Below are 27,291 nucleotides of genomic sequence, written 5' to 3' on the forward strand. Positions count from 1 at the left end.
GCTTCAAATCTTTTGGTTGTGTGGGAGCAAACTACTAGGTAAGAGGAGGAAGAAGTGATTGTGTGGGAGACAGGAGCTGGGTAGGACAGCTTTTCCTCCTACGTTGGTCAAATGCTGGGCATGAAAATTGGGTAGGACAGTGCTGTCCCACCCAGCTCCAGTCTCCCACACAGACACTTCTTCCTTCTCCTGCCTAGTTGTTTGCTCCCGCACAACCAAAAATTTGGAGCATGCAGAGCTCCCAAACCTGTCCTACACAGTCTTCGGTTGTGTGAGACAGCCTCAGTGTGTGAATAGGAGTTGGCATTTTCTTTTGTTCCATGTAACCCAGTAGAATCGGGGCTTGGTCAAAAAAAGCATACCCTATTTATGTATTGAATATGTCTTGTGGTCTTTGCCTCTAACAGTTCTGTTTACAAGTCTACCAGCAATGCAAGTACAAATCAACTTCCTCATGGTTCTTCCAACAGCATCTAGGATCGTTCTTGGACATATGAGTTGCCTTAGGGGAGCATAATGGTTCATTTTTGTGTTCTTAAGTCACTTTGAGCATAGTTTTCTATAGAAAGGCAACTCATATGATTAGTAAGCATTTCATATAGTGCTTTGATTGTGTTCAGAGTTCTTTGTCTGCATTATTTAGGTCACTGTGCCCCTGTTTCTCTGCCAGTTCTTAAATTTCTGGTATTTCCAATGACATGGAGGGAGGTAAGCCTTTTGCCATGGTAAACAGTAGTTTGAGGAAAGGAGGGCTAACAGACTGAGCTATGAATCCAGATTTCCCTGTTCCTCTGCCATGAACTTGGTAGGTGACCATAGCCTAGGCACTCCCCCTCTGCCTCAAGTCCCTATATGCAATACAGGGATTTCCATGCAGCCAGATTGGTCTCTGGGGCAACCCGGAGAGACCAGATTTTTCCTGTTTTGAAACCGTTACACTGGCTGCCAATATGTTTCTGGGCAAAATACAAAGTGCTGGTTATTGCCTATAAAGCCCTGAACGGCTTGGGTCTGAGTTATTATTTATTTATTTATTTACTTGATTTCTATACTGCCCTTCCGAAAATGGCTCAGGGCAGTTTACACAGAGAAACAATAAATAAGATGGATCCCTGTCCCCAGAGGGCTCACAATCTATGAGAGCGCCTTCTTATACATGATCCCCACCACAGGTTAAGGTCATCTGAGGAGGTCCGTCTCCAGTTACCACCGGTTTGTTTGGTGGCGACTCAGAGGCGGGCCTTCTCTGTAGCTGTTCCTGGGCTGTGAATGCATTCCCAGCAAAAAGCTGCAATCTTAACCCTTTGTTGACCTTCAAGAGAGCCCTTAAAACCTATCTGTTTGGCCTGGCCTTCCAGGGCTTTTAATTAGTTTTAATTGTCTTAATGCTTTAACCTGGTTTTCAGAGTTTTAATTGTTCTGATTGTTCAATTGCTTTTCAAGATATGTTAATTATTAATTGGTGTTTATATTTATATTTCTGTTTTAATTGTTATTGGTTTTAATGGTTTCTGTTATAAATTTAAACCGCCCTGAGCCATTTCGGAAGGGTGGCATAAAAATCAAATTAATAAATTAATATGAGGATGCTATAGATTACGTAAGAGGCTGCCTTATTCTCAGACAGGAAGCTGATTGATACCATTGCTTGCATGATACCAAATGCTGTCTACACTGACTGGCAATAGTTCTCCAGGGTTTCAGGCAGGAACCTTGCCCAGCCCTACCTGGAGATTCCAGGGATTGAATCTGGGACCTTTTCCCATTCAAAGCAAATGTTTTCCCACTGAGCCATGGTATTTTCCCATATGAAGAAACCTTGTACCGAGTCAGCCCATTGGTCCTTCTTGCTCAGCATGGTCTACCCCAACTGGCAGCAACTCTTCAAAGCTTCAGACAGGGACCTTTTGCCCAGCCTGGAGATATCTCAGACTGAACCGGAGGCATCCTGCATGTAAAGCATGTGCTTTACCACTGAGCTGCAGCCCCATCTCCTCCTCCTCACTCCTTAATGTAAAGGGTATTTTTGATTTCATAATAAGCCTCATTTTCCTTACAGGTTTGAGAATTGCGACCAGATAATACATGTGAAGCCCTCCGAACACGCAGAAGCGCTATACAAAATGACAACCTGAAGGGAAGAACCTAAGAATAGCAGTATCTAGTACAGTTGCTTTTCAGAACTCTTTGAATCTTGTAGACTTCACTACAGGGTCTTTGCCTCTAGCCACTTGTCTCTATGACAGGGGTGTAGGTCCTCTTTAGCTATATTGCAGCTCGAAAACAGTGAGTTCCCTAGATGGCTGCTACTGCCCTCCTTTTCATGTTTGCACTTTGCAGTGTCATGCGAATATCAGTTAGCATGTCCTTATGACCTCTCCTCTGCCTCTGCAGATGCGTTTCCCCGGATCCTCCCGATTAGAGCGCCGGAAGCGGTACACAGCCAGCCTGCACAGCACCTTCAGTGCCCCCTCTACCGGCCCGACTCGAGCAGTTTTGCTGCCAGTTTGCGGGAGCTAGAAAAAGTAAGGTTCAAAGTTCTGTGTCGATAGTACCTGATGTCTAAGTACACGGTTAGCACAGCATTGGGGAAACCAAAGGGGTCCAAAGAATGGACGGCAGGAGCTTGAACATCTAATGGTGCTATACTTTGTGATTAGAAGATTAGAGCTGGTTCAGAATACACTCCTATAACCCTCTGTCTATGTAATATGGCTGTCCAGGGCTCATTTTACAAAATTATGAATTGCAGTGTCTGCCTGGGAGTAATAACGGGAGATGGGAAAGGAAGAGTACCTGTCTGAAAGAGCATTCAATAGGTGGTCTTATTAAGCCTTCATTAGTCAGAAAAGGCTCTTCTGAAAAGGAAAGATGGTTTTAAAAACATCATCGCAGCTTTGTCATCTTGCAGCGGGACTGACCAAACTGTAACAGGATTGAAGCAGACTAGCACAAGAGCCTTTTTGGTAGGGTTATATCCCAAATCTAGGGATGGTATTTGCCTACATTTTGAGCCCCTGTGAATATGGAATTGGCTTTAAAACGAGGGACCTTTTATCAGGGTTGCCTGCATTATGCTTGAATGCTTTACAGTGTTTCTGTTAAGTGTAGATTGGTGCCAGTTCTGCTTTCTCAATGTTAAGCTAGGGAATAGGTGGTGTAACAGGAAGATAAAGTTACTTGCCTAAACTGCACTGCTGGATTGGATTGGAAGAAAATGACATTAAAGCAGTGGTGCACATGCAGGTAACTTCCAGGCTTGACTATGGGGCTGCCTTTGTACATACTATAATGTGGAAACTGCAATTGGTACAGAATGCAGCAGCCAGGTTGATCTCCGAGATAATCTGAAGAGACCATATTACTCCTGTTCTAAAAGAAGTACACTTACTGCTTATATTTCTGGGCAAAATACAAGTGCTGATTATTACCTATAAAGCCCTTAACGGCTTTGGCCCAGGATATTTAGGAGAATGCCACTTTCTTTGTCATTAATCCCGCCACCAAGTAAGATAAGAGGTTTGTTTTGCAGTTACCACTAACTCTGCAGCAAGCAGTTTTGGTAGTTGCCCTGGGACTGGGAATGCATTCCCTGACGAAATTAGAGCTGCACCATTATGACCTTCAAAGAGCACTGAAGACATACCTGTTCAGTCAGGCTTTACCTGATTTTTTAAAAATCGGATTTTAAACTTTAATTTATCTGTCTTAACGGTTGATTTTAATGTTTATAAATATTTTTAATCGGTTGTAAACTGCCTTGAGACCCGGTTACAGATGGTATATACATATGTTAAATATCTTGCCACTTCTCATACCAGCTGTCAGTATCCAGTGGTAAGGAGTTCCATTGGTGAATTGCACATTGTTGAAAGACTTGCATAAACCTTAGGACTTGCTGCTTTTATCAGTTCCTAGCTAAAAAGTTTATATGAAGCCTGTCCTCTGCTGCTTTTTTCTTTTTTTGTTAAACAGTGTGGTTGGTACTGGGGTCCTATGAACTGGGAAGATGCCGAAATGAAACTGAAAGGGAAACCTGATGGGTCCTTCCTGGTTCGTGATAGCTCTGATCCTCGGTACATTCTGAGCCTCAGCTTTCGATCGCAGGGTATTACCCATCACACTAGAATGGAGCACTATAGAGGTGAGCTTGATGGCCTTAAACAGAGCACAGGAATTCTGGGTTTATGCTCTTCCTCTGCCTAGGTTCCCTATTCACCTTGTGGAGGCATAAACTGAAGCTGGGTGAGACTTGCACAAGGCCACCCAATGAGTCATTGATGGAGGTGGGACTCAAATCCAGGTCTCCTGATTCTAATATTCCATCCAGTGGTTCATGGAATCGGACTTGGTGGGTGGGGGGAGGCTTGTAGACCATTTAGTCTAACTTGCTGTTTGATGCAGGAAACCAGAGCAGTTTCAGCCAATAGATGTCTAGCCTTTGCTTCCAGCAGGGAAAAGCCACCCCTCTTGCCAGTTAACTAGTCCATCAATTAATTGTTCTTCCCATTGAGAAATTTCTAGAATGCTTAAACAAAATCTACTTTTAAGAAAGAGAGCGGGACCTTACCTGCTCTCCACCACCCCATGCAGATTCCTGCTGGGGTGGTACACATCCCATGTGCTGCCAGCACACACATAGCTTCTGCACATGCATGGCCACCATTTCCTTGGTCAGCAACTCTATGCTGACCACACAAATGGCCCTAAAGCACTCCACTTCCCTCCAGTTTAATGAAGAGTAATTGATGAGCACTCCTGAGTGTGGTTTTCCAGCTAGTTGTGAATCCACTTGATGGCATTATCATTTAGCCTGCATTTGACCAATTTGCTAACCAAAATATTGTAAGGAACTTTAGGAACATAGGAAGCTGCCTTATACCAAGTCGGGTCCATCTAGCTCAGTGTTGTCTACACAGACTGGCAGTGGCTTTGCCAAGGCTGCAGGCCTATCAGCCCTATCTTGGAGATGCCAGGGAGGGCACTTGGAACTTTCTCCATACAAGCATACAGATGCTCTTCCCAGTGCGGCTCTGTCCCCTAAGGGGAATATCTTACAATGCTCATGCATGTAGTCTATCATGTTCAAATGCTTTGCTGAAATCAAGCTAAATTACGTACATAGAGTACCACAGTCCAGTAAGCTAAATAACCTGATTTTTAAAAAAAATCTGGCAAGATTTGTTTCTTTGCAAATGCATGCTGGCTTCTACTAATGGTTGAGATGCTTACAGGTCAACTGCTTTATAATTTATAACTTCAACCTCCTGAAAGAGGCATTTGTTGGGAATTTGCTGGAGATTTGATTCTTAGCGAAGTTTGACTCACAGCCGATATAGGGAACTTCAGCTGTCCTGATTATGACTAATTGCTTCCTCAAAACATTGTTTCACAAAAGCATTATTCACATCTTCTCATTGGTAGGGCAGCCACTACTAGACTCCAATTACAATGTTTTTATTTCCTTCTCAGTTTATCTTTACCTGATACTGTCTACTGGACTACCATGTTCATTCTTGAATTCCTGTACTGGTGTACACACTACTTTGGCGCATGGTGCTTCTCTCCCTTCCTTTCTGTTGCATCTGTTGTTTTTGAACAAGCCATGTTCTTCATTTGTTGCATTCAGATCCTGGGAGTCATTCCATCAAGTCTATTTTCCCTTCCTGTATTAGGAGGTCAAGCTCATCTTGTGTCCCATGCTCTGTGCATTAGTGTATAGGCATCGTAAGCTGTGGATATTGTGCTCCAACAGGTCTGTTGCTATTTTTATTGTGTGGCTTGTTAGGCACAACTTCCCCAGTTTCTCCTGTAGCACTCAAGTCTTTGTCTCTAGTACCTTTTATACTTCCTTTCGGACTTCTGTCTCCATCCCCCCACAAGATTTAGTTGACAACCATGCTGCTTGTCATCTTGTGGAGGTTAGCTATATGTGCAGTTGCAAAAGTATGATCTTATACCCTCTTCCTCTTTTTTTGGTCATATAATTCCTCCCTCCTTTTGCCCCCACTCTGGCAGGAACCTTCAGCCTTTGGTGCCACCCCAAATTTGAGGACCGCTGCCAGTCGGTGGTAGAGTTCATCAAGCGTGCCATCATGCACTCGAAGAATGGGAAGTTCCTTTACTTCTTGCGTTCCAGGGTCCCAGGTGTGTGAGTTGGGTAGCTTTTAAATCATTCTCTTACTGAGGCAGTAAGTAAGCATGCACAGCCACCTAATGGCACAGCAGGGAAATGACTCAATTAGCGAGCAAGAGGTTGCCAGTTAAAATCTCCACTAGTTTGTTTTCTAGAATTTGGGAAACATATTCCCAGACTATGGGAAACACCTATATCGAGCAGCAGTGATATAGGAAGGTGCTGAAAGGCATCATCTCACACTGCATGGGAAAAGGCAATGGTAAACCCCTCCTGTATTCTGCCAAAGAAAACCACAGGGCTCTGTGGTCACCAGAGTCAACTTTGACTCGAGGGCACAACCTTACCTTGTTAAGTAAGCATGCATAGCAGCACCAAATGATTATAAAATTGTCTTGACAAAGAATTTTAACATGCATGTTGATTAAAAGTACATCAGAAACAATTCTAAATTTTGCAATACAATGCCCAGAATGTTCTTGAGTCTGCTCATTTCTTTCAGGATTATGAGGGCTAAAAACATGTATTTATTTTTTTAAGTAATTTTGTTATAAACTTACACTTAACTGCATGCATATTCCTTCATAGAACATAATACATATTCACTTGTGCACTTATACTGGCCGTGGCTTTCCAAGGTCTTGGGTGTTGTGAGATTCTTTAACTTGAGTAAACATGTAACCTGCTGCATGCAACAGAACTACATGTTACTCCATTAAAAATGCACTATGAATATGCCTTAGACTGAATCAGGTCACTGACTAGTCTAGCCTGACATTGCTGCTCCAACTGCTGGTAGCTCTCCAGGATCTGAGGTCTTTTCTCAACTCTGTTTTCTGAAATAATTTCAATGCAAGGGATGGACCCTAGGGCCTTCTGCATGCAAAATGCATGTACTTCCACAGTGCTGTAGATTCTTTTCAAACTTCATATTTTATTTATTTATTTATTTATTAGATTTATATACTGCCTTTCCAAAATGGCTCAGGGCGGTTTAGAGCATTAAAAAAAAAAGTGGAAATGTGCTCCCATGGCAGAAGTTGAGCACCCTATCTTGGTATACGGGATGAAAAGATGGGGGAGGGTTAAACCCACATATTCCTGGGTCGCGGTGGCCAGAAATGACCTCAGAGATCATTTCCAGTCACCATTTTGTGTTTGGGAGCCATTTTATGGCTCATGTAGTTGAAAAATGGGGGAGGAAATAACGATTTTTGGCCCCCTAGATGCCCTGGACCACTCTGCTGCATGGACCACTCTGCTGCATGGTAGGGCACTTTTGGGAGTGATTGCGGGGTGGGGGACAGGCAAAAGCTGCAATTTTTGAGCAGTCCGGGAACCTAACCCCCCGATTCCTATAGACCTAATGTCCCGTTATTTGCAGATTCACTATCTGCCCCCCCCACACACATGGAACAGAACCCTGCAAATAACAGCGTTCTCCTGCATGCCCAGGAGGCTTGTTCCACTTCATTCAGGTACTTGAATAGCAGCAATAGCAATAGCACTTACATTTATATACCGCTCTATAGCCGGAGCTCTCTAAGCGGTTTACAATGATTTTAGCATATTGCCCCCAACATTCTGGGTACTCATTTTACCGACCTCGGAAGGATGGAAGGCTGAGTCAACCTTGAATGCACATGAAAAGCTGGACTTGGGTCCCTGAGATACCCAGAATGTCATATGCATCTGTTTGAAGTAGGCCTATCACTAAGGAAGTTTCACACATTATCCTCCTAACACAATAATGCTCTGGGTCTAGTTTACACTGGAGGCCAATATAGACAGAAGGGAGCAGGCTTCCTTCTACGTATGACTAATACAGGCATGAGTGGGGTTGGAGCTGCTTCTGGCACTTGCCTTGCTTGATGCTTCTGGCAAAGAGATTTCCAGTTACTGTTCTTGTATCAGCCTCCAAGCTCCCCATCCTATACTACTTTTTGTTGTTGCTTTTTAAACTTGCAGGTCTCCCTCCAACCCCTGTCCAGCTCCTCTATCCAGTTTCAAGATTCAGCAATGTAAAATCGCTACAGCATCTCTGCCGCTTCCGGATAAGGCAGCTGGTTCGCATCGATCACATTCCAGAGCTACCACTCCCCAAGTAAGTCCCATCTTCTCCAGCTATTTCAGTGGTTTGTGCTCTTTGCTTTCTGTCAAATCCATTTTAAGGGCTGCTTCATATAAAGAGTCCATCATAATCCCTTCTAAATACTGAACTTGGTGATCGCATGTGTATCAGCTGAGCAGTGAAATGGAGCTACCTGTAGGCAAGAGAGTGGCTTTTGCAAACTTGGGGTGCCTCCCCAGGAATGCAGAAAAATATTTCAGAAAAAGTTGGTTTGTGGATTATAAACTGGGTGGTGGTGGTGGTGGTGGCTAGAACACAGAACAAGAACTAAGCATGCTCAGTGACCTCAAGGAGGCATGGAATGTTGGGAGGAGTTACACATTTAATCTGGGGAGGGGTGGGAAAATAGGCTTGCTCAAGCCCCTAAGGCAGGGATGTCAAACTGCTGGCCCAAGGGCCAGATGTGGCCTGTAGAGCTTATTTTTCCAGCCCGTGAACAGCTGCGAGTCAACCTTGGCTACCACGTTGCCTTCCCCTTTTTCTCCTCATGTTGAAGCAGCAACATTACTCTTCACTTGATGAAACTGGCTGGTTTGTTCTGTTTTTTCCTTCTCGAGGCTAGCTGGGTTGTCCATTCATTTTTGTAGTTTCTTCCTGTGGCCACTGGCACCACCATTATGTCTCTTCCACAATCCTATATTTAGGTTATAACCTATATATAGGTTATAACCTATAAAGCCCCAAACAGCTTGGGCCCTGGGTATTTAAGAGAATGTCGTCTTCGTTATGAACCTCACCGCCCATTGAGATCATCAGGAGAGGTCCATCTGCATTTGCCACCGGCTCGTCTGGTGGCTGCTCAGGGACGGGCCTTCTCCGTTGCTGCCCCGAGGCTTTGGAATGCACTCTCTAGTGAAATAAGAGCCTCCCCATCTCTGAAAATTTTTAAAAAGTCTTTAAAGATTCATCTGTTCACCCAGGCTTTTAACTGATAACTGTTTTGATTGTTTTTAATGTTTTAGAATATTGTGTTAAAAATATGGTAACAACAAGTTGCTGTTCATACAGCTTGCGGCATTCTTCAGTTTCTGTCATGACAGTTGGCCCTTAATATGTGTAATATGTCTCTTTACAAACTTGCACTTTGGTGGAATGCTGAAAATGGTTGTGTATGATACTCGGGCAGTTTTGTGGAGCCGTATGAAGAGACTCCTGAGTAAAGCATGAGATGAAGATGTGGCTACCTTTCTGGGAGTGACTTTGGGGAGTGTCTACTCCCCCTGCCACACCTCTCAGTTCCACTCCTAGGCGGACCTGCTTCCTGTGCCCTGCAATTCACTTCTGGTCCAGAGCTCCATCTAATAGCAATGAAAAATAAGTAAATCCCAGTATTCCAGCACTCAACAGCCATGCACTAGAACAATGAGAAGGTCCAGCTCCTGCAAAATCCATAGCAGGCTTCAAGCTCTGTATTGGGGGGAAGGGGGAGATTATATGCCTGACATACAGAAAAAGCAGGGCTGGGCGGGAGGGGAGGGGTTGGGAAGCCTGCGTTCTCTTCCACTTGGTTATCCTTTAAAAAAAACAAACAAACCCTCACTTACTCATCCCACATTCTTTTCACTACCTGGGCACAGGTGACTGCACCAATTGGAAGTAGGATGTGGCAGGGCCAACCCAAGATCGGGGGTACCCCTGGCAAAGCCTGGCTTTGGTGCTCCCCTGCCCCCTTCAGCCACATGGGCGGGTGCTTCCCATCAGGCGGGCAGATAATCGCCATTGCCTGGCACTGGCTGGCTGCCTGGGTCCAATGGTGCACGCACGTGCCCATGGTCACCCATCACCCAGCAGGGTAGCTATGGCTGGCTGAAATGCAGACGCCTGCCTGCAGGGTGGGTGGCAAATGTGATGCAGGCTGTCGGTGCTCCTCCCTGCTTGGCACCCTAGGCTGCCACCTAGTTTGCCTAGTGGGTGGGCTGGCTGGCCATGGGAGGCAGGAGCCTCCATCACAACCCTATTGGGCAGGATGGATCGGGGGAGCTGGCTGTGTGAATAAACCCACATTTGAAAAACTGTAATGAAACTTACTTAACTACAATAAAAAGCAGGAATGTGAATGGCCCTGACATAGTGTGCTTATTTAAGCTTATAACATTTTTAGATACTCTCACCTTAACACTACTTCTTCCCACAGTAAAGCCCCCAGTCTGGGAAAAGTCCAGGAGAAAATAGAACTGCAAATATCATCACAACCCACCAGTTCAAGGCCAATATGCTTGCAATGACTGCCAGATTTTCTTTGTCTGCAGGTCTCTAGCTGTGTGTGCGTGTGCGTGTGCGTGTGCGTGTGCGTGTGCGTGTGCGTGTACACACACAAAGCTGCATGCACTCAAGTGTAGAGAAATCCAGTGAACTGGATTTAGCATAATAGCATTTCTAGCCAGCACTCCACATCACAATGGTACCAGAGAACAGATCTCATTTTTCAAGCACCAGCAAGTTGCAGTTTGCAACCAGGGGTAATGGGATATTGCCCGAAGCAAACTCTTTGCTTCAGGGAAAACATCTGGGTGAGCCACAAATGAGTAGCAACTGTGCATTTTGTTGTGTGGTAAACTGATTGTTTGGAAAGGCCCTAGGCTAGAGCTCTTGCCTGCAAGCCTCTCTCGTAATAGAATGTTGACAGCACGTTGGTAATATAATTCTAGTCTGTCGATACGTAGGTAGTAGAATATTGAAATGCAGCTGTTTTTAAGGGAGGTGTATTTGGCTTGGGGTGATTTGTGGGTGAGTGGGAACCAACTCAGGCTCTGAGGACTAGAAAAGCTGTCAACTGTATTCTTGAAGAGAAAGAGAGCATGGATGAGGACCAGAGAGCCCAGTAGGCAGAGCAGAGGGAGAAGGTCCAGAGGGCCAAGGAGGGCTGAATTCATGAATATATTTCAGTACTAATCAATCTTCAGTCCTGACCCTGTCGTCTTAATTCCAATCTGCATTGAGTTCCACATGTATATTCCTCCCCCCACCCATATCTATCAAAAATGTTTTTAATTAAAAATCCTTAAAACACTGATTTACCCACTTTAAATTGGGATGCAACCCACTTATGGGTTCTGACTCACAAGCTAAAAGCCACTTTCTGTTTGCAATAATAGGCCCAACATGTTTCTCTGCTTTGAAAAATAGACTAGCATCTAGAATTATAAAATTGCCTTCTGCTGAGCCAGACTGTTGAGCTATCTTCACCCAATATTGTCTGCTCCATCTAGCAGCAGATATCTTGGGTAGGGGTGTCTTTTCATGGCTACCTGAGCATTTATAGTGAGAGATGCTGCAGTTGATCCTCGGGTGTTCTGCTGCAAAAAATTATGTGTCTGTTCTTTTAAGTTGAGGTCCCTCCCCAGAGTCATTACTTTTTTCTTTTTAAAAATTGATTTCCATTTTGGATTATGTCTTTAAATCCAACTGATGTTCCTTGACTTCCCGTTCATCCAGGCCTCTGATCTCATACATCCGCAAGTTCTACTACTATGACCCTCAGGAGGAGGTGTATCTCTCGCTGAAGGAGGCCCAGCTCGTTTCCAAACAGAAGCAAGAGGCGGAGTCTTCAACGTAGCGAGGGGCCCCCTCCCACATTGATGCTGCCACAGTGGTAATATGCATGTTATATACACTCCCAACTATCTCTGTGTTCTGTTATCTGTACCTAGTAAAGCTCTATCTTTAATTTGCTTTTGGGGGGAAATCTGGGAGATACCTCTTGTGAACATAGGAAGCTGCCTTTATATCTAATCAGACCATTGGTCCATCTAGCTTAGTATTGTCTACACTGACTGTCAACAGCACTCTTAAGATTTCCGGCAGGAGTATTTCCCAGCCCTGCTAGAGAAATGAGGGATTGAACCTGGGACCTTCTGCATGCAAAGCAGATGCTCTTCCACTGAACATACACCCCATCTCCTCCCCCCCAAAACAGCTCTTTCAACTCTTTCAAAGTGTTTCAAAAACACTTTCAAAGCAAATGCAGGTTCTTCAGGTTTCTGTGCCCTCTCGCAAATCTCTAGAAATTTTAATATGGAAAGGCAAGGTACTAACCTACCTGTGAGGTAAGTTGGACAAGAGTGAAAGGCCAAGGTCACCTATGAGCTGTATGGCTTAGTAGACATTTGAACCCGGGATTTCCCAGTTCTAGTCTGACTCTTTAAACATGTTTCTACTCTAACAGGTGACCTTAGCTCCAGATTCTGAAATTTCTCCAGTACTAGAATCTTGGCTTTTTCATTTAAATGGAAACTCAGATTCTCAGAATACTGAATTCAGTACCAGACTTAACATTTGCACATCATAAAATTTTAATACTACTATTTAGCTTTACGTATATCGTGCCCTCCCTCCAAGGAACTTGGGGTGGTATACCTGGCTCTCCCCTACTTTCACTTTTATCTTAACAATCCTGTGAGATGGGTTAGGCTGAGAATGAATGACTGGCCCAAAATCACCCAGTGAGCTTCATGTCTGAGCAGGAATTCGAACCCAGGTCTTGCTAGTCCTTGTCTGATACTCTAATCAATACAGCACACTGGCTCTATGCAGTCTGTGCTTCAGCTTTGCAAAAGGGGGACTGTGGTGTAAGCCTTATCAAATGGTCCTAACTTATCTTTGTGTTTTCCCCCACCCCTCTGCCCTACTCTTTCCACTCTCCACAATTAGGAATTCGGTCACCAATATCCTGTAGCTATGGAAGCTGCACTGGAGAGGACACCTGGCGTTTGTTCTCTGGCAGACTATTGGTCTCCAGAGAGGGTCTGTGGGTCTGAAAGAAGCACAGTTGTGCCCAGAAAAAAGGAGCCGTGACCCCATCTGGTTCCCCTGAGGATGCTGAATCTGCTGAAACTGGATTACAAGCTCCTGGAAGGATGGAGAATCTCATATTTTTCTTGTTAAATTTCTATTTTTTTGGTGCCCCCCCCCGCCATTTCCCCCCATTCCCTTTCTTCCAGCATGGAAATAGTGAGCTGATTTTACATTTTGTTTACCTGTTGGCATTTTGGGGTGGGGCAGCGGGTTAGGGGTGGGGCGAGGGGCTCAACAGGATTCTTGACTTGATCAACAAAACTGCATTTCCAGTCCAATCGTTTTGACTAAAGAATGCTGCTGTCGCAAGCTGAGTCTGAGCTTGAGCTATGTAAAACCCGTTGGGTTGGAGAGGCCAGAGAATGGCACCTGAGGTACAGCTTCCTGCTCTCTTGAGGGAAGGTGGAGAAGCTGGAGCCCCACCAAGCAGTGGAAACGAGCCATGTGCTTTCGAAGAGTGATGAGAATTCCAGGGGTGTGTGTGGCTGGACCCAGCCAGATGGTTAACATGCAGTTGCCATTATTTGAACAAAGACAGGACACCAGAAGCATTGTGAAGTTCTTCCACTGTAGGTGCTGTTAGCTTTTTGAATAATGCACAGATTTGCCTTTCTTCTTGCTGTGCAACTCTGGCACTTGTTCAGGCAGCTGTAACCCCAGCAGGCAGAGGTAAATACACATGGATGCCTGAAGCTATCCCCAGTCCTGCAAAGCCACTAGCCTCGGTCTTTCACCCATTGTTCCCAAAAGCTGTGACCAAGATGGGCTACCCGAACAAGCAGAGCAGGGTCCTGGCAAGCAAAAGGAAATGCCTCCTGGACCTCTGAATGCAGAAAAGCGGATATTTGAAGCACCTTAGTCCTGTCCTGATGGGAGAGTGGGAGAGAGAAAATGGAAGTTGGGGGCAGTCCTTCATGACTCTTGTCTCCTGCCCATGATGCTCTTATCATCTAGCCTTAGTGGGAAATCTGCTAAATACTTCGATACAGAGAGTGTGTGCTATGGCAAGCCACAGGTTCTCTTGTACCAAACAAACCCTCACAGCTGTCCAGAAGTGATTGTGGCATCCAAGAGCTATTTTTCCCCTCTTTTTGTGTGGTAAATCCTTTTCCAGCTCAGCTGAGTACTTGACATAATTTCCCAGTGATTTTTTAAAAAAAGCTGTAATGGTGGTGGTTATGATGTTTTTTTTTGGTTTTTTTTTAAAGGCTCACTCCATATTTTGTGACCTAACCATTCTTTACCCCCGGCTTCATTTCCATATAGATATAAAAGCCCTCTGGATATAGGAAATTTCAAGGTTTATAGTTGCTGAGACACAATGATTTCTTTAAGACTTAAGAATTTGAGGATGACCACTAACTCTTCTAAAATAAGAACCAAAACAACAAACACCAGTAGTTCTGAGGAAAATGAAACTCCGTTCTCCTCATCACCATCCCTTCCCACTAAAAAAAAAAAATCTGAACACACTCAATCTTTTTTCTACCTTTTTCTATAATATTTAGTTCCTGAATTTATTTTATATTTATTGCCTGAGCATTTCCTCAGTCCTCAAGAAGATCACCTTCTGTTGCTTCTCTTTGTATGTTTCTTTTTTGTTGTTGTTGTTGGTTATGAATTGAAGATGCACTGAGCTACTTAATGTTGAGCCCCTGAAGATCTGATATCTCATAAAGGTTTCTGCAGCAGCCGAGACTTGTTTTGTGAAAATGTGAGCCAATTAAGCTGTCAAGTCTGCATTGTGGTGGTAGGAAAGTAAAATTCTCTTTCTTGTTCTGATACACTCGAAAAAGGATTCCAAACAAACCAGAAGACCACTCCCCAAGAGCCTTCTAGATGTGCATTTTGACAAGAAGTAATACACTGGAAAAACAATCTGCGTTATGCTAACTAGCATGCTTGGAAGCTTCTGTTTGGACTTAAAGGTACTGAACTTGTTTACAAGTAACAGCCAAAGGGGTATTAGAGGCTGTGCTTCTACCACAACATAAATATTTCTAGTAGCTCTCTGGGGAATGCTTCAAGGTCTCGGATTGTGTGTAGGTTGTCAAAGTTGGCATCTTCCTCCTTCCCTTCCTCCCCACAAAAAACAAAAACACCTCCAGTTCATCCTCTCTGCCCTCCTCACCTCAAAATGGCAAGCTTCTCAATTTTTGGTGTGGACGAAGATCCTTTTTCTCTCTCCCTCGCTAGTTTGAACAGGATATGAAACCAGATGTCCCACAGACCTAAGGCTGCATGCTTTGGGGAGGGGCATTTCTTAAAATTTGGTTCAGACACGCACAAATTATGCCCCAGTGCTGCGTACCTTCTACTGGCCTCCTGCCCCTTTTGTTGACTTCTCTGTTAGAACATTTACGGAATGCCATTGTTTGACTACTGAGTAGCAAAGGCCAATTGTGTAAATAACTTGCAGGGAGTTGCTTGACTTCCCATGGCCATTGTTGCATCCATGTTAGGTCTGCTGTAGGTTTTCCTGTAAAAAGGAACCACCATTTTTATCCCCCGCCCTTAAATTCCTCTGTGGGGCTGTCTGGCTAGAGTGTGTTTAAAATGTGTGATTGGTTGTGGATGAGTGTTACACAGCAAGGAATTAAATTATGCACTGTAGCTCTTCTGTTGTCTGCCTCTGACTGAACTGCTGCTTTGGGTTTTTTATGATGCAGCATCTGTTACTCTCCATTTCTTTGTAATAGAAAGAAACTGTTAACTTGGAACAAGATGGTAGCTTTTGGAAACTCTTTAGAATCAATAGCCCCATTAATTATCTTACATTCAAACTGGAACTGGAAGTTTCTCAATGTATTGCCTCCCTGTATATCTTGGGGCTTTACAAATAACGTTCCTTCTCCTGTCATCTGGAACAAGAAGTAATGTGTGACTGCTTCCTTTCCTTCTGTAAAGCCTTTTGATCAGATCAAGATTTAAGGGATGGCACAAGGGCTGAACTACTCTTAAGAGTATTACTTTGCCTATGTGAAAGAGCAATGACATATCCAAAACTACTGGTGTGAGTTTTGGTTAGTTCCACAGGATGAGATGCAAAAATAAGTGAGGAGGAGTTGGTGGTTGTGCCACTGTATATTGGCCCAGAATTCATTTTTGTGGGGACTTCCAGAACTACAGTGGCAGGCTTTTTGGTTTCTGAGTTCAAATTTTAATCTTTAACGAGACGAGGCACAGGTGCAGCTTGGAACAGTCTTGCTCTTAAATGGCTTTGAAGTGTTTAATGTTTAGGTGCTAACTTGAGGCTAAAAAGGGCACTGTCTTATAAGATGCTAAAAGAGGCCATTGTTGCCCACAAACAATTCTGCACAGTGCTGTGGCTTGTCCTTCCTGCCACCCCTGGCATTTGATAACGCTCGAGGACAAGGGACATGTGCATCGATCAAATAGAAAAGTAGTGGTAGTAAGTATGTATTTAATAAAGTGCCTAAAATAACTAGGCACTATACAAAGTCCCTTGCAAACTCATGCACTAATGAGAGGATTTCATGCATCGTTGCAATTGAAACTTCTCTGCAGAAAGAATGTGTGTCCAAAATGTAATGGATTAAAAAAGGGGGGTGGGGAGGCTCTGGCCCTGAGAAAGTGACACCCACAAATTGTTAAAATGCCTTCATTTTTTTTCTTTTAAAATCCTTTTATGTAAGTTTTAGGGTTTCACAGATCTCTGCATCAGAGGAAAAATATGCATGTATGACTGTCTTTGCCCTGTGTGAGTGGTGCAACCTTTTCCTTCTGCGATCTCTTGCAGAGCAAGGTTATATGCCTTTTTGTTCTGCCAACTGTTATAAGAATAGTTTTGCAAAATACTTTTGATTTTCCCTTTTAATGATAGTCTTGTCAGGTAGGTTACAATTACCGTTTTCTTTCACTGATGGAAGCCAAGATGCTAATGGTGACATGCCGCAAAATGTGCAAAAAGTTCATGGTAGAAGTGGGTTTAAAATTCCTATTTTTTAACTCCTAATCCAGTAGGGCTAGCTAACTGAGCATATAGTGGGGGAGTTGGTGGCTAATTTTTGCAGCTGTTTCACCTAGCTGCAGCCTGTCAAGTGTGCGGTTTGTTCTTGTAATCCCAGGCAAATAGCAAAAACCACAGGTTTATCAAGCAAGCCCCTAGCAGGCCATAAAGCAGAACTGATTGGCAGTGTTCAGCCTGGTGCATTGCAAGCTGAACATGTGTGACCAATGGAGGAGTGGTGAGACTGATTACACTCCCATTGCAGCCACAAGCTTGTCAAGTCAATTTCACTCAATGGGCTATATTAGCCCTTGTGGAAAACCAACCATATTTTAATATACTACAAATTAAATACTTTGAACAGTTCCAAAATTACTCTGGACACTGGTGAAATATTATACTGGGCACTAATCAATAAGTCCCTGTAGCATTGACATTAATTTGAAATAATTATAAAAATAAAATGATTATTGCCTAGGGATACAAGTATCAAGCAGTATAGAAATTAATAAAATTAAAGCACTTATGCCATCTGTTGGAGAAAGCTCAGCAGTGGTCATGTTTTGGGCTTGTTTCAGCTTTTCCAGTGCACAGCTTAAAATGGTACAAAAAACCCTGCCAAAACTGATTTGATGGGGTGGGTGGGTGAGAAACAGAATTGAAGTGTGCATCTTGAGGGCAATAGCAACTCAGTAGCACTGCTTCCATGTAGCTGAAAAGCTGACATGTACACAATCTCTGTTCTGTGTAACTCAACAGCTTACATATTCTTAAAATGTCCGCACAGTAGGATATCACCTTAACTGCATTGTCAGATGGGCTTTTTAAAAAGCTTATTTGCAAAACTCCAGGTTTGCTTTTTGTGTGCATGTGTATGTGTGTTAATTTATTCAAATAGCTGCTTTAATTTATTTTCAGAATTATAGAAAATGTAAAAATGACCCCAGACTTGCAGGCCAGTCTTACAGTTTGGGCTCATGGGGGAGGGATGAAAAGCTGTTTTATATGAAAATAAATGCACTTTGGGTGTGTTTAGACATTTTTGGGAAGGGGTCAGACTGTTTTATGGACTGGGTTTTGAATGGCCTTGTCTGTATATATTGTATCAATAGGCACGTTTTTGGTTCCTTATTCAGAGGCGTTTGTAATTGCTGCAGGGTCCTGTCTGGAAAACTCATGTACTAAATAATTTTGCCCCAAGATTGGGGTGGAAGGGTTTTGTTTTGTTTGTTCTTTTTTGGGTAAATTTTGTCAACCATAGGAGAGAACTTTGTCCCTCTCCTGTTTGTATCTCATTTCTATTGTGGGTTGTGTTTTGTTCTTTTGGCCTATGGGTGATTGTTTGACAGGGTAGGTGGGGAAAAGGGTTTGAAATAAAATACTTAAATGGTCCTTGTGTGCTCTAATATTTTCAACTGTTCAAAACATTCCATTTATAGTATCTTGGTAACACTTACAGCAGACCTGTAAGGTTATTGCTCAATATCACAGATGGGGAAGTCTGAGAGTGGCTTGGCTAAAGTGGCTAAAACCACTTGGTGATCTCCTGAGTGATGTGAGATTTGAACTGGTCCGCTCTTTGTTGTAAGCTGTCGTTGGACAGGGACAGCAGTGCAAAGCTGTCCTCTGACCAGAAATCACCAGTACCATAGAACTGAAAGCTTTTGAAAGGGAGGCAAGTACATACTGATCTTATTATGAGAAGTTGGCAAAAGCTGTACAGGAGCACAGAGTTCTCTCTTACCAGTTCTGAGGTAAAATGAAGCAAATTGGGAAAGCCAAGGCCTGTGTGATTGAGCCTGTTTTCCTATTTACCTCAGACATGAGGCAAACAGTTCAGCTTCAATGGTGGTTATTTCTTTATTCTCAAGACATTTCTCCTCTGGGAAGCAGGAAAGATTTGACCAGCCAGCTCTGGCAGAGGCCTTTTGCAGCTCTTTCCAGGGCTAAAGAGGACATAGGCAGTGGCCATTTACTCCCCCTCCCTCTTTTCTCCCTCCTCACAAACATGTCAGCTGAAATAGGCATGTGCCAACAACTTGACATTACAATACCATCTATTTGTAGAAATTGAAAACACTTTCTTTGACAAACCCATCAAAGAGCCTTGTACAGAAGGCAGACCATCTTTAAAAGACCTTTCCCGAACAAATTGAGTCTGTGCTTTCCTACTTGGATACAAAAAACCTCATAAGGAGGGTGGGAGAGACCAACAGTGTTCTTGAGGTATGTCTGCTTTTCAGCTTCTCATAACGTAGCCATTTCCCCGTAGTCCGTACAAAAGTGATGCTCATTAAGCAGGTGATTCAAAGTTTAACAAGTTCTAATAAGAACTAATCTGCCTGATTTCTTTTCACTATCTCTACAACTGGACTTAATTTGGTTCACATCAAGGTCTGCAAGTTAGATTTCTTGTGCCTCAAGTTTTAATGCGTCCACCATCTTGGATCAGGATGGTTGGCATCGTTATAAACTATACCACTGAGGTGTTGTGTGTTTTGTGTTTTTTTCTGTTTTGTTTTTGGCCTGAATCCGAAACACCCCAATTTTGTTCTTTGTTTGAAACCAGCCAATCCAAATTACCCCAATTTTGTTCTTTGTTCAAAATTGCAAAATCTGAATCTGAAATGTTTTGGATTTTAAAAAATGCCCCCAGGGAAAAACTAGTGGGTGGGGGTGGTAGTGCCCAAAGGGTGGAAACTACCACCCACATTTCAGAGGAATTTGGCAAAGGGCTGATCTTTGGTGAATTTTTGAAGTATAGGATTTTTCCCATACGGAATAATGGAGGTTTCAACAGAAGTATAGCTTCATGTTGGGGGGAAAGGGGTGGCCCAGAGCAGGGTAGGGTGGGTGGTAGTGCCCAGTGGGGGCAAAGAAACTGCCAGCATTATTTCAACGGAATTGGGCAGGACTGGTTTTTAAAGATGTAATGGAGTTTACACATCTTTCAAGTTCTTCCCCATAGGGAATGATGGAGGTTTCAGCAACCCCATAACTGCACTTGTGGGGCACCAGGGTGGCCCAGAACGAGTGGTGGTGCAGAGCACATAGGATGCCAACCACCCCCATGCGTTGCTAACCCATGGGGTACTGGGTTCTGTTGTTTCTGAGATGTTTTGAGTGTAGATTCAGATTCTCTGGTAGCATGTGAGAGTGGATTCATGGCTTCTCATTGAAAATCTCATATGCTACCAGAGTATCTACACTCAGAACACCTCAGAAACAACAGAACCCAGCACCCCATGGGTTAGCAACCCATGGGGGTGGTTGGCACCCTATGTGCTCTGCACCACCACTCGTTCTGGGCCACCCTGGTGCCCCCCAGGTGGAGTTATGGGTCTGCTGAAACCTCCATTATTCTCTAGGGGGGGAAACTTTAAAGAAGCGTAAACTTCAACAATTTCTAAGAAATCAGCCCTTTTCCCAATTCCTTTGGAATCTGGGTGGCAGCAGGCACCCATTGGGGCACTACCACCTGAACCACTCTTCTGCCCCCAAAGCCCCCTTTCTGCCCCAAATCCACCCCAAATAACATCAACATCACACATCAACAACAGCAGAGCTTTGGGGGAAATCAGGCAGATTTCCAAAGGTCATGCACATCCACATCCCCCCGCCCGAAATGCAATTGAGCTACACACCACAGTGTGAAACAACAATGAAATGCACACTGCCCCACTGGCCAATGAGGGTAAAATTTACCCTCAAATTTGCTTAAAAGGAATAAGGAAGCAATTGCCAGCAGATCAGCCCATGCTTTCACTGGCCAATCTGCAGGCTAGAAGGGCTGGAAATTCAAACAGATGTTAAAACTAAAAATGGAGACTGAAGGAGAAAGACTTTTTGCGATTGCAAAAAGGAGTTCCAGAACAGCCAAAACAACAAAAAGTTTTGTATCCGAAACAGGGACGTTTTGTTTTGGCTACAAAAATTTCTGTTTTGAGCATTGGGTGTTTTGTTTTGGCTACAAAATAGCCGAAATGGCCTGTTCTGTGAACAAAATGTTTTGTATCCGAAATGAAACGCACATCCCTAGTGTCCCTGTATGTCACTACAACTATCTCATTTTGTTCAAATCAGTTCAACAATCCACAAGTTAGCCCTCAATTCACTTGCACCTCAAGCATCCACCAACTTGAATTGGGGTGAATGACATCACAAACTATGCCATTGAGGTTTCCCATGTGCCCCTACAGCTGTAGCAAATTTGGTTCAAATTGGTTAGATGGTTCACAAGTTAGCCCACTTGTGCCTCAAAAGCTTGTGTCTGCCATCTTGAATCGGGGTGGATGGCATCATCACAAACTACACCGTTGAGGTGTCTCTAAAACTGATTTGGTTCAGGCATTGCAAAGTGGATGAGGGGGACACACGGAGACACACATGGACGCATGAAATACCGAGTGATATCTCATAAGCTTACTGGAAAGTATGCTAAAATTCTCCTTCTAGCTTGAATAGTGCAAACAAAGCTTTGAGAAGCCACAGAAGATTGTGGGATGGTAGGGCCGAGCAAAATAACACGATAGAATGCTGTTTTACCTCCACCCATAATTAGAGCTAATATATCAAGTGCTTGGTGGAAGGAGACTGAATTTAATCTGGGATTCTGCCACAGAGGGAAACTTTGTCAGCACCAGAGCTCTGGTGGTTACCTCTGGACATTTGTAGGGTGGTGTTTCAAGTCATAACTGTATTGGTCCTCAAGAAGCTGTGAGTAAACATGGGGAATTCTAGGCTTCTCAAGAGAACTGACCAGGAGAGGGATCTTAGGGTTGTGGTGCTCAGCTTGTTGAAAGTGTCAACCCAAGGTGTTGCAGCTGCAGTAAAGGCCAATTCCATGCTTAGAATAATTAGGAAGTGGTTTGAAAATAAAACTGCTAATATTATAATGCCCTTATACAAAACTGTGGTGTGTCCACAGCTGGAGTATTATGTACCGTTCTGGTCACCGTATCTTGAGGATATTGTGGAACTAGAAAAGATGCAGAAGAGGGCAACCAAGATGATCCTGGTGCACCTTCCTATGAGGCAAGGCTACAAAACCTGGAGCTTTTTAGTTTAGAAAAAAGATTGAGGGGAGACATGATAGAGGTCTAAAATCATGCATGGTGTGGAGAAAATTGAGAGATAATTTTTCTTCTTGCGTAACACTAGGGCCAGGAGTCATTCCATGAAATTGGTTGCCAGGAAATTTAGGACTGACAGAAGGAAGTACTTTTCACACAACACATAATCCACCTATGGAACTCGCTGCCACAAGATGTGACAGCCAAGAGCCTGGATCGCTTTAAGAGGGGTCTAGCTAAATTCAAGAAGGACAGGTCTATCAATGGCTACTAGTCTGAGGACTATAGGCCACCTCCAGCCTCAGAGGCAAGATGCCTCTAAATACCAGTTGCAAGGGAGTAACAATAGTAGATAGTGCATGCACTCAACTCTTGCCTGTGGGCTTTCCAGAGGCATCTGGTGTGGACTAGATAAGCCTTGGGCCTGGTCCAGCAGGGCTGTTCTTACATTAACCTGAAAAACAAGTGTCTGGCAGTGTCAGAACACCGCGATTTAGGCTTTCTTTAACCCACAAACTTCTACCTTCCCCTGCCAAATAAAATTTAAATGTGTTTTCAGTTGGTGCATGCACGTTGGTGTTGCGGCTATCTAGAAAGATATAACTGGATACGCAAATGAATGACCCTCCTGTTATAGACTTTCACTTATTTTTATGAGTTATTTTTATAGTCAAATATGCTTCCTCTAAAATGGTTCTTTTGACACTGCAAAAGAAATTTTCTACTTCAGTTTTGAGCAATATGCAAAAATAAAACTACAGTGCCAGTAAAGTTGCAGAGAAAAGTAAAAAAGGCATTGAGGTGCTATTCATTATGCTGACTGAACAGCACTTCAGGCAATACAATTAGAGTTGTGGGCCAACTTCTATTTATTACCTTTTATATTCCATTCTTCCTCCAATCCCAGAGAAGTGTAGAAAATTAAGTTTCTTTTCACAATAACCCTGTGAAGTAGGTTAGGCTGAGAGAGAAATGACTGGCCCAGTCTCCCAGCAAATGTCATGACTGAATGGGGATTTGAACTCTGGTCTCCCCGTCCAACACTCTAACTACTACATCAGTGCAGGCAATTGGAAAGTTGTTAGGCTGCTCTCTTGCTGCCCTAGTACATCCTTGTTCTGTATACTAGCCAGCTCCTACACCTACAACCAGCTCCTGTTCATCTGACATGGTTTATTTTCCTTAAGGAATTGGTATTAAAACAAAACAAAAAAGCTTAGATGGAATAAGACTAAGAAATTGGGTGAAAGAGGCTGGCTTATTTGCATGTTCCCACCCACCTACCACATTTATAGCAGAAAACTTTGCCTCCGGTAAGGGGGATGTGAAAGATCCATGTGATCATATATTCTACCATAATTGTTTTAAGAAATCCAAATATGAGTTTAGACAGGAACTGAAAACAGATCTCTTCTGCCACCTTGTGTTCAATTTGTGAAATTAAATACCTCCATTGAACTTGCTATGTATTGGGACCAACTACTGGCACTGAGATATGAAGTGGGAAGTCTGGTGAGTAGACTCACCCCCCCCCCTTTTTTTTAAACTAATACAGTCCAGAAGATTGGGGAAATGGCATGTGGGTGTGGGAGAGGGGAGGGAGATACCCAACTCCTTCTTCCTCTGTTTCCCAGTTCTAAATCATCCTTTTATTAGCTAGAGTTGCTATTAGTTGGAGGGTGCATGCAGATACCTAGGCAGATCTAGATCAGGGAAACTGAGAGGAAAAGGATAACCATCCTCTCTACCAGCATCACTTCCCCAATCTTCAAGACAAGCATGTGGGCCTGCTAGTATATATTTTTATTTTATTTAAAGTGACAGAGTATCCTAATATATTGCCCACATCATTTCTGGCTTTAAAAGTCACAAAATAGTGACCACAGTTTTGCGCTCATCAGATCCCTTCTTCAGACTGAGGGGGAAATATGGGGTACCATGAAAAGCCCAAGTTGCAGTCAGTAATACTGAAGATGGAAGGGAGGAAGTATTACAGATTTAATTAGGTTAATTTGGTGGTGGGGAGATAAGATGGTAACAATATTTTCCTGATTAGTCAGGGAGTATAGTGTACAAAATACCTTTCATGGCAAAGTTTATAAGAAATCACGTTTTCTCTTTTTTTGGTATGTACACACGTGGACAAATGTGTTGTTACTCCTCCACGAAAAAAGAACCTATAACTGTCTCCGAAATAACTTGAAACTGACAAACATAATTGTCATCATTGATTGTTCCACATTTAACAAAAATCAGGCTTTGCTTTAGAGTTTTGATGCAACCGAATATTTCAAATAACACAAATGAAAATGGCATAGACAAAAACGATGGGACCCTTAACCTAATATTTTGTTGCACAACCTTTAGAGGCAATCACTGCAAACAAGCAATTCCTGTAGCTCTCAGTGAGACTTCTGCACCTGTCAAGGGGTAGTTTGGCCCACTTCTCCTGAGCAAACTGCTTCAGATGTATCAGGTTTAAAGGGTGCCTCCTCCAGACTGCATGTTTCAGTTGTTTCCATAGATGTTCAATAGGATTCAAATCAGGGCTCATAGAAGGCCACTTCAGAATAGTCCAATATTTTGTCCTTAGCCATTTTTGGGTGCTTTTAGCTGTGTTTTTTGGGTCATTATCCTGTTGGACGATCCATGAACTGTGACTGAGACAGAGCTTTCTGACACTGGGCAGTGTGTTTTGCTCCAGAATGTCTTGATAGTCTTGAGATTTCATTGTTCCCTGCACAGACTCAAGGCACCCTGTGCCAGATGCAGCAAAGCAGCCCCAAAACATAACCGAGCCTCCTCCATGTTTCATAGTAGGTATGGTGTTCTTTTCTTTAAAAGCTTCATTTTTTTCGTCTGTGGACATGGAGGTGATGTGACTTACAAAAAAGCTCCAGTTTTGTCATAAAAAAGCCAGACTGGAATTTGCTAAAATGCATATTGACAAGCCACAACGCTTCTGGGAGAATGTCCTTTGGACAGATGAGACAAAACTGGAGCATTTTTGTCAACCCTACACAGATTGGCTGTGATGATCAATCACAGCCAGTAGTTTGAAGCCTTCTCTGGGAAGAGGAGAAGCAGACTTTCTAAAAACACCTTTTCTTCAAACTAACAGGAGGAGGAGATTTTGAGGGGCTGGTATCTCTTTAGGGGAGAAGTCCCAGTCTGTGTTTGTGTGTTTTGTTTTTTGTTTGTCAGGGCTTGTTTTCACGGCTGTGTGGCTTTCAGTTTTAGTTTCTCTCTTGTCTGGAGAGAGACAATAGGAGGAGCCAGTTAGAGCTGAGGTGAGTCACACCTGGTGGGAGGAGCCACATTTCTGTTGAGCCTGGTTGCCTCCATCTGAAGCCTACTCTCTACATAAGAGCAGGTGGCCAGGGAAATCAGTGGCTATGAATTAGCAAACAGGCATCATAGGAGTTTTGTGTGGGGAAGTGTGTGGGAGAGCTTGAAAAGAGCCTCTCCTGATCATACAGAGCCCTGTGGGAAGAGAAGATCAGTACTACCCCCTCTTTCATGTTCTTGAGAAATAAAGTTTAAACTGTTGAATAGCTGACAACTTCAGCTAAGACCTAACTTTCAAACAATCTCTAAATATTCTAAAACAGCCAACAAAGCCTGCAGAGGAGGGGGCACTTCTCAGTATATTGCACAGAATGCTACATGTATGACTATCTGCTTGATAGGCAGAAGTCATGGGTGTATGCTTGGTGCAAGCTGCTCCTGGCTCTGGGAGAACAAGTTGGTCCCCTTGAAGCCAAGGTAGCTGAGCTGGAGAAACTTGGAGAGTCAGATAGGTCCATGGATAAGACCTCCAGGGATGTGATAGGGACATCCACTGCCAGGCTAATGGCTCCTCTACTGTCATGAAGAATGGAGGTCTCTGGGAAGAAGGACATCATTCTAAGGAAGAGGGAAATGCTCCCTTAGAAGGGACCCAATTCAATCATTGGGGTATAGAGATATGGGTCTGTGACCCACATGAAGACCTCATGGAGATTTGCCTGCCTGGTGCAATGCTTGTGGACATCATATGGTGTCTGGATAGGCTGCTAGGCAATGCTGTAGAGGAATTGGCTATCGTGGTGTATGTCGGCATCAAGAAGTGTGTAAAATAAAATAAATAAATAAATATGGGAAATGTAGTCAGGAGGTCCTGGAAGCCAAATTTAGGCTGCTAGGTAGCATAGTGATGTTTAGGATCCCCAAGGTAGCATTCTCAGAAATGCTATCTGTTCCACATGCAGGGCCAGCAAGACAGGCAGCGATGAGGGGTCTCAATCTGTGGATAAGATGGTGGTGCCAGGAGGAGTGGTTTAGATTTGTTAGGTACTGGGATACATTTTGGGACAAGATGAGTCTGTACAAAAGGGACTGGCTCCACCTGAACCAAGTTAAAACTGCTGGCACTTAAAACTAAAAGGTCATACAGCAGGTTTTTAAATGATGCCAGGTGTCCACCAAATGGCACAGTGGGGAAATGACTTGACTAGCAAGCCAGAGGTTGCTGGTTCAAATCCACACTGGTGTATTTCCCAGACTATGGGAAACACCTATAGTGGGCGGCAGCAATATAGGAAGATGCTGAAAGGCATCATCTCATACAGCGCAGGAGATGACAATGGTAAATCCCTCCTGAATTCTTCCAAAGACAACCACAGGGTTCTGTGGTTGCCAGGAGTCGACACTGGCTCAATGGCACACTTTACCTGATTTTACCTGGGGGATAGCCAACAGGACCTGTGCAGTATCTGGTTTGGCAAATGCCATCTCTTAAGGTGGAAGAGTGTAAATGCTTCAGATAAACCAGAAGGGGACAGAGAAGAACCAGGTAAAGAGCAGACAGAAGGATGTGCTAGCAGGTCAAAGAGACAAATGACAATAAGAAAGATAGCACACACCAAGCAAGAGATTCAGCATATAGGTGCTCATATGTAAATGCCAGAAGGCTCTGAATCAAGATGGGTGAGCTGGAGTGCTTGGTTGCTAATGAAAACATAGATAGGCATAATGGAAACATGGTGGAACATTGAGAACCTGTGGGGAACTGTTATTGCGGGATATAAACACTATAGAAAGTACAGATAAGGGCAAATTTGAGGTGGAGTAGCACTATATGTCAAAGAAGGGATAGAATCTGACAAGCTAGAGAAGCCTAGGAAGACCAGGATCCTCCACAGAAATT

The 27,291-nt window shown here is 43.5% G+C and overlaps 1 protein-coding gene across 2 annotated transcripts in view; it reads left to right on the forward strand.

The window, feature by feature from the left end:
- The window catches only part of SOCS7 (suppressor of cytokine signaling 7), a 38,411-nt gene extending 19,988 nt beyond the window's left edge, over nt 1-18,423 (forward strand). For both annotated transcript variants that reach the window (XM_053260311.1, XM_053260312.1), the window contains 6 exons: nt 2,395-2,525; nt 3,976-4,144; nt 6,019-6,147; nt 8,105-8,240; nt 11,703-11,859; nt 12,918-18,423. In XM_053260311.1, coding sequence (XP_053116286.1) covers nt 2,395-2,525; nt 3,976-4,144; nt 6,019-6,147; nt 8,105-8,240; nt 11,703-11,823 — 686 coding nt within the window. In that variant the 3' untranslated portion in view covers nt 11,824-11,859; nt 12,918-18,423. The remainder of the gene's footprint in view (nt 1-2,394; nt 2,526-3,975; nt 4,145-6,018; nt 6,148-8,104; nt 8,241-11,702; nt 11,860-12,917) is intronic.
- Nucleotides 18,424-27,291: the final 8,868 nt, after the last annotated feature.

Source organism: Hemicordylus capensis, chromosome 6 (genome assembly GCF_027244095.1).
Source record: "Hemicordylus capensis ecotype Gifberg chromosome 6, rHemCap1.1.pri, whole genome shotgun sequence".
In the NCBI taxonomy this organism is placed as follows: domain Eukaryota; kingdom Metazoa; phylum Chordata; class Lepidosauria; order Squamata; family Cordylidae; genus Hemicordylus; species Hemicordylus capensis.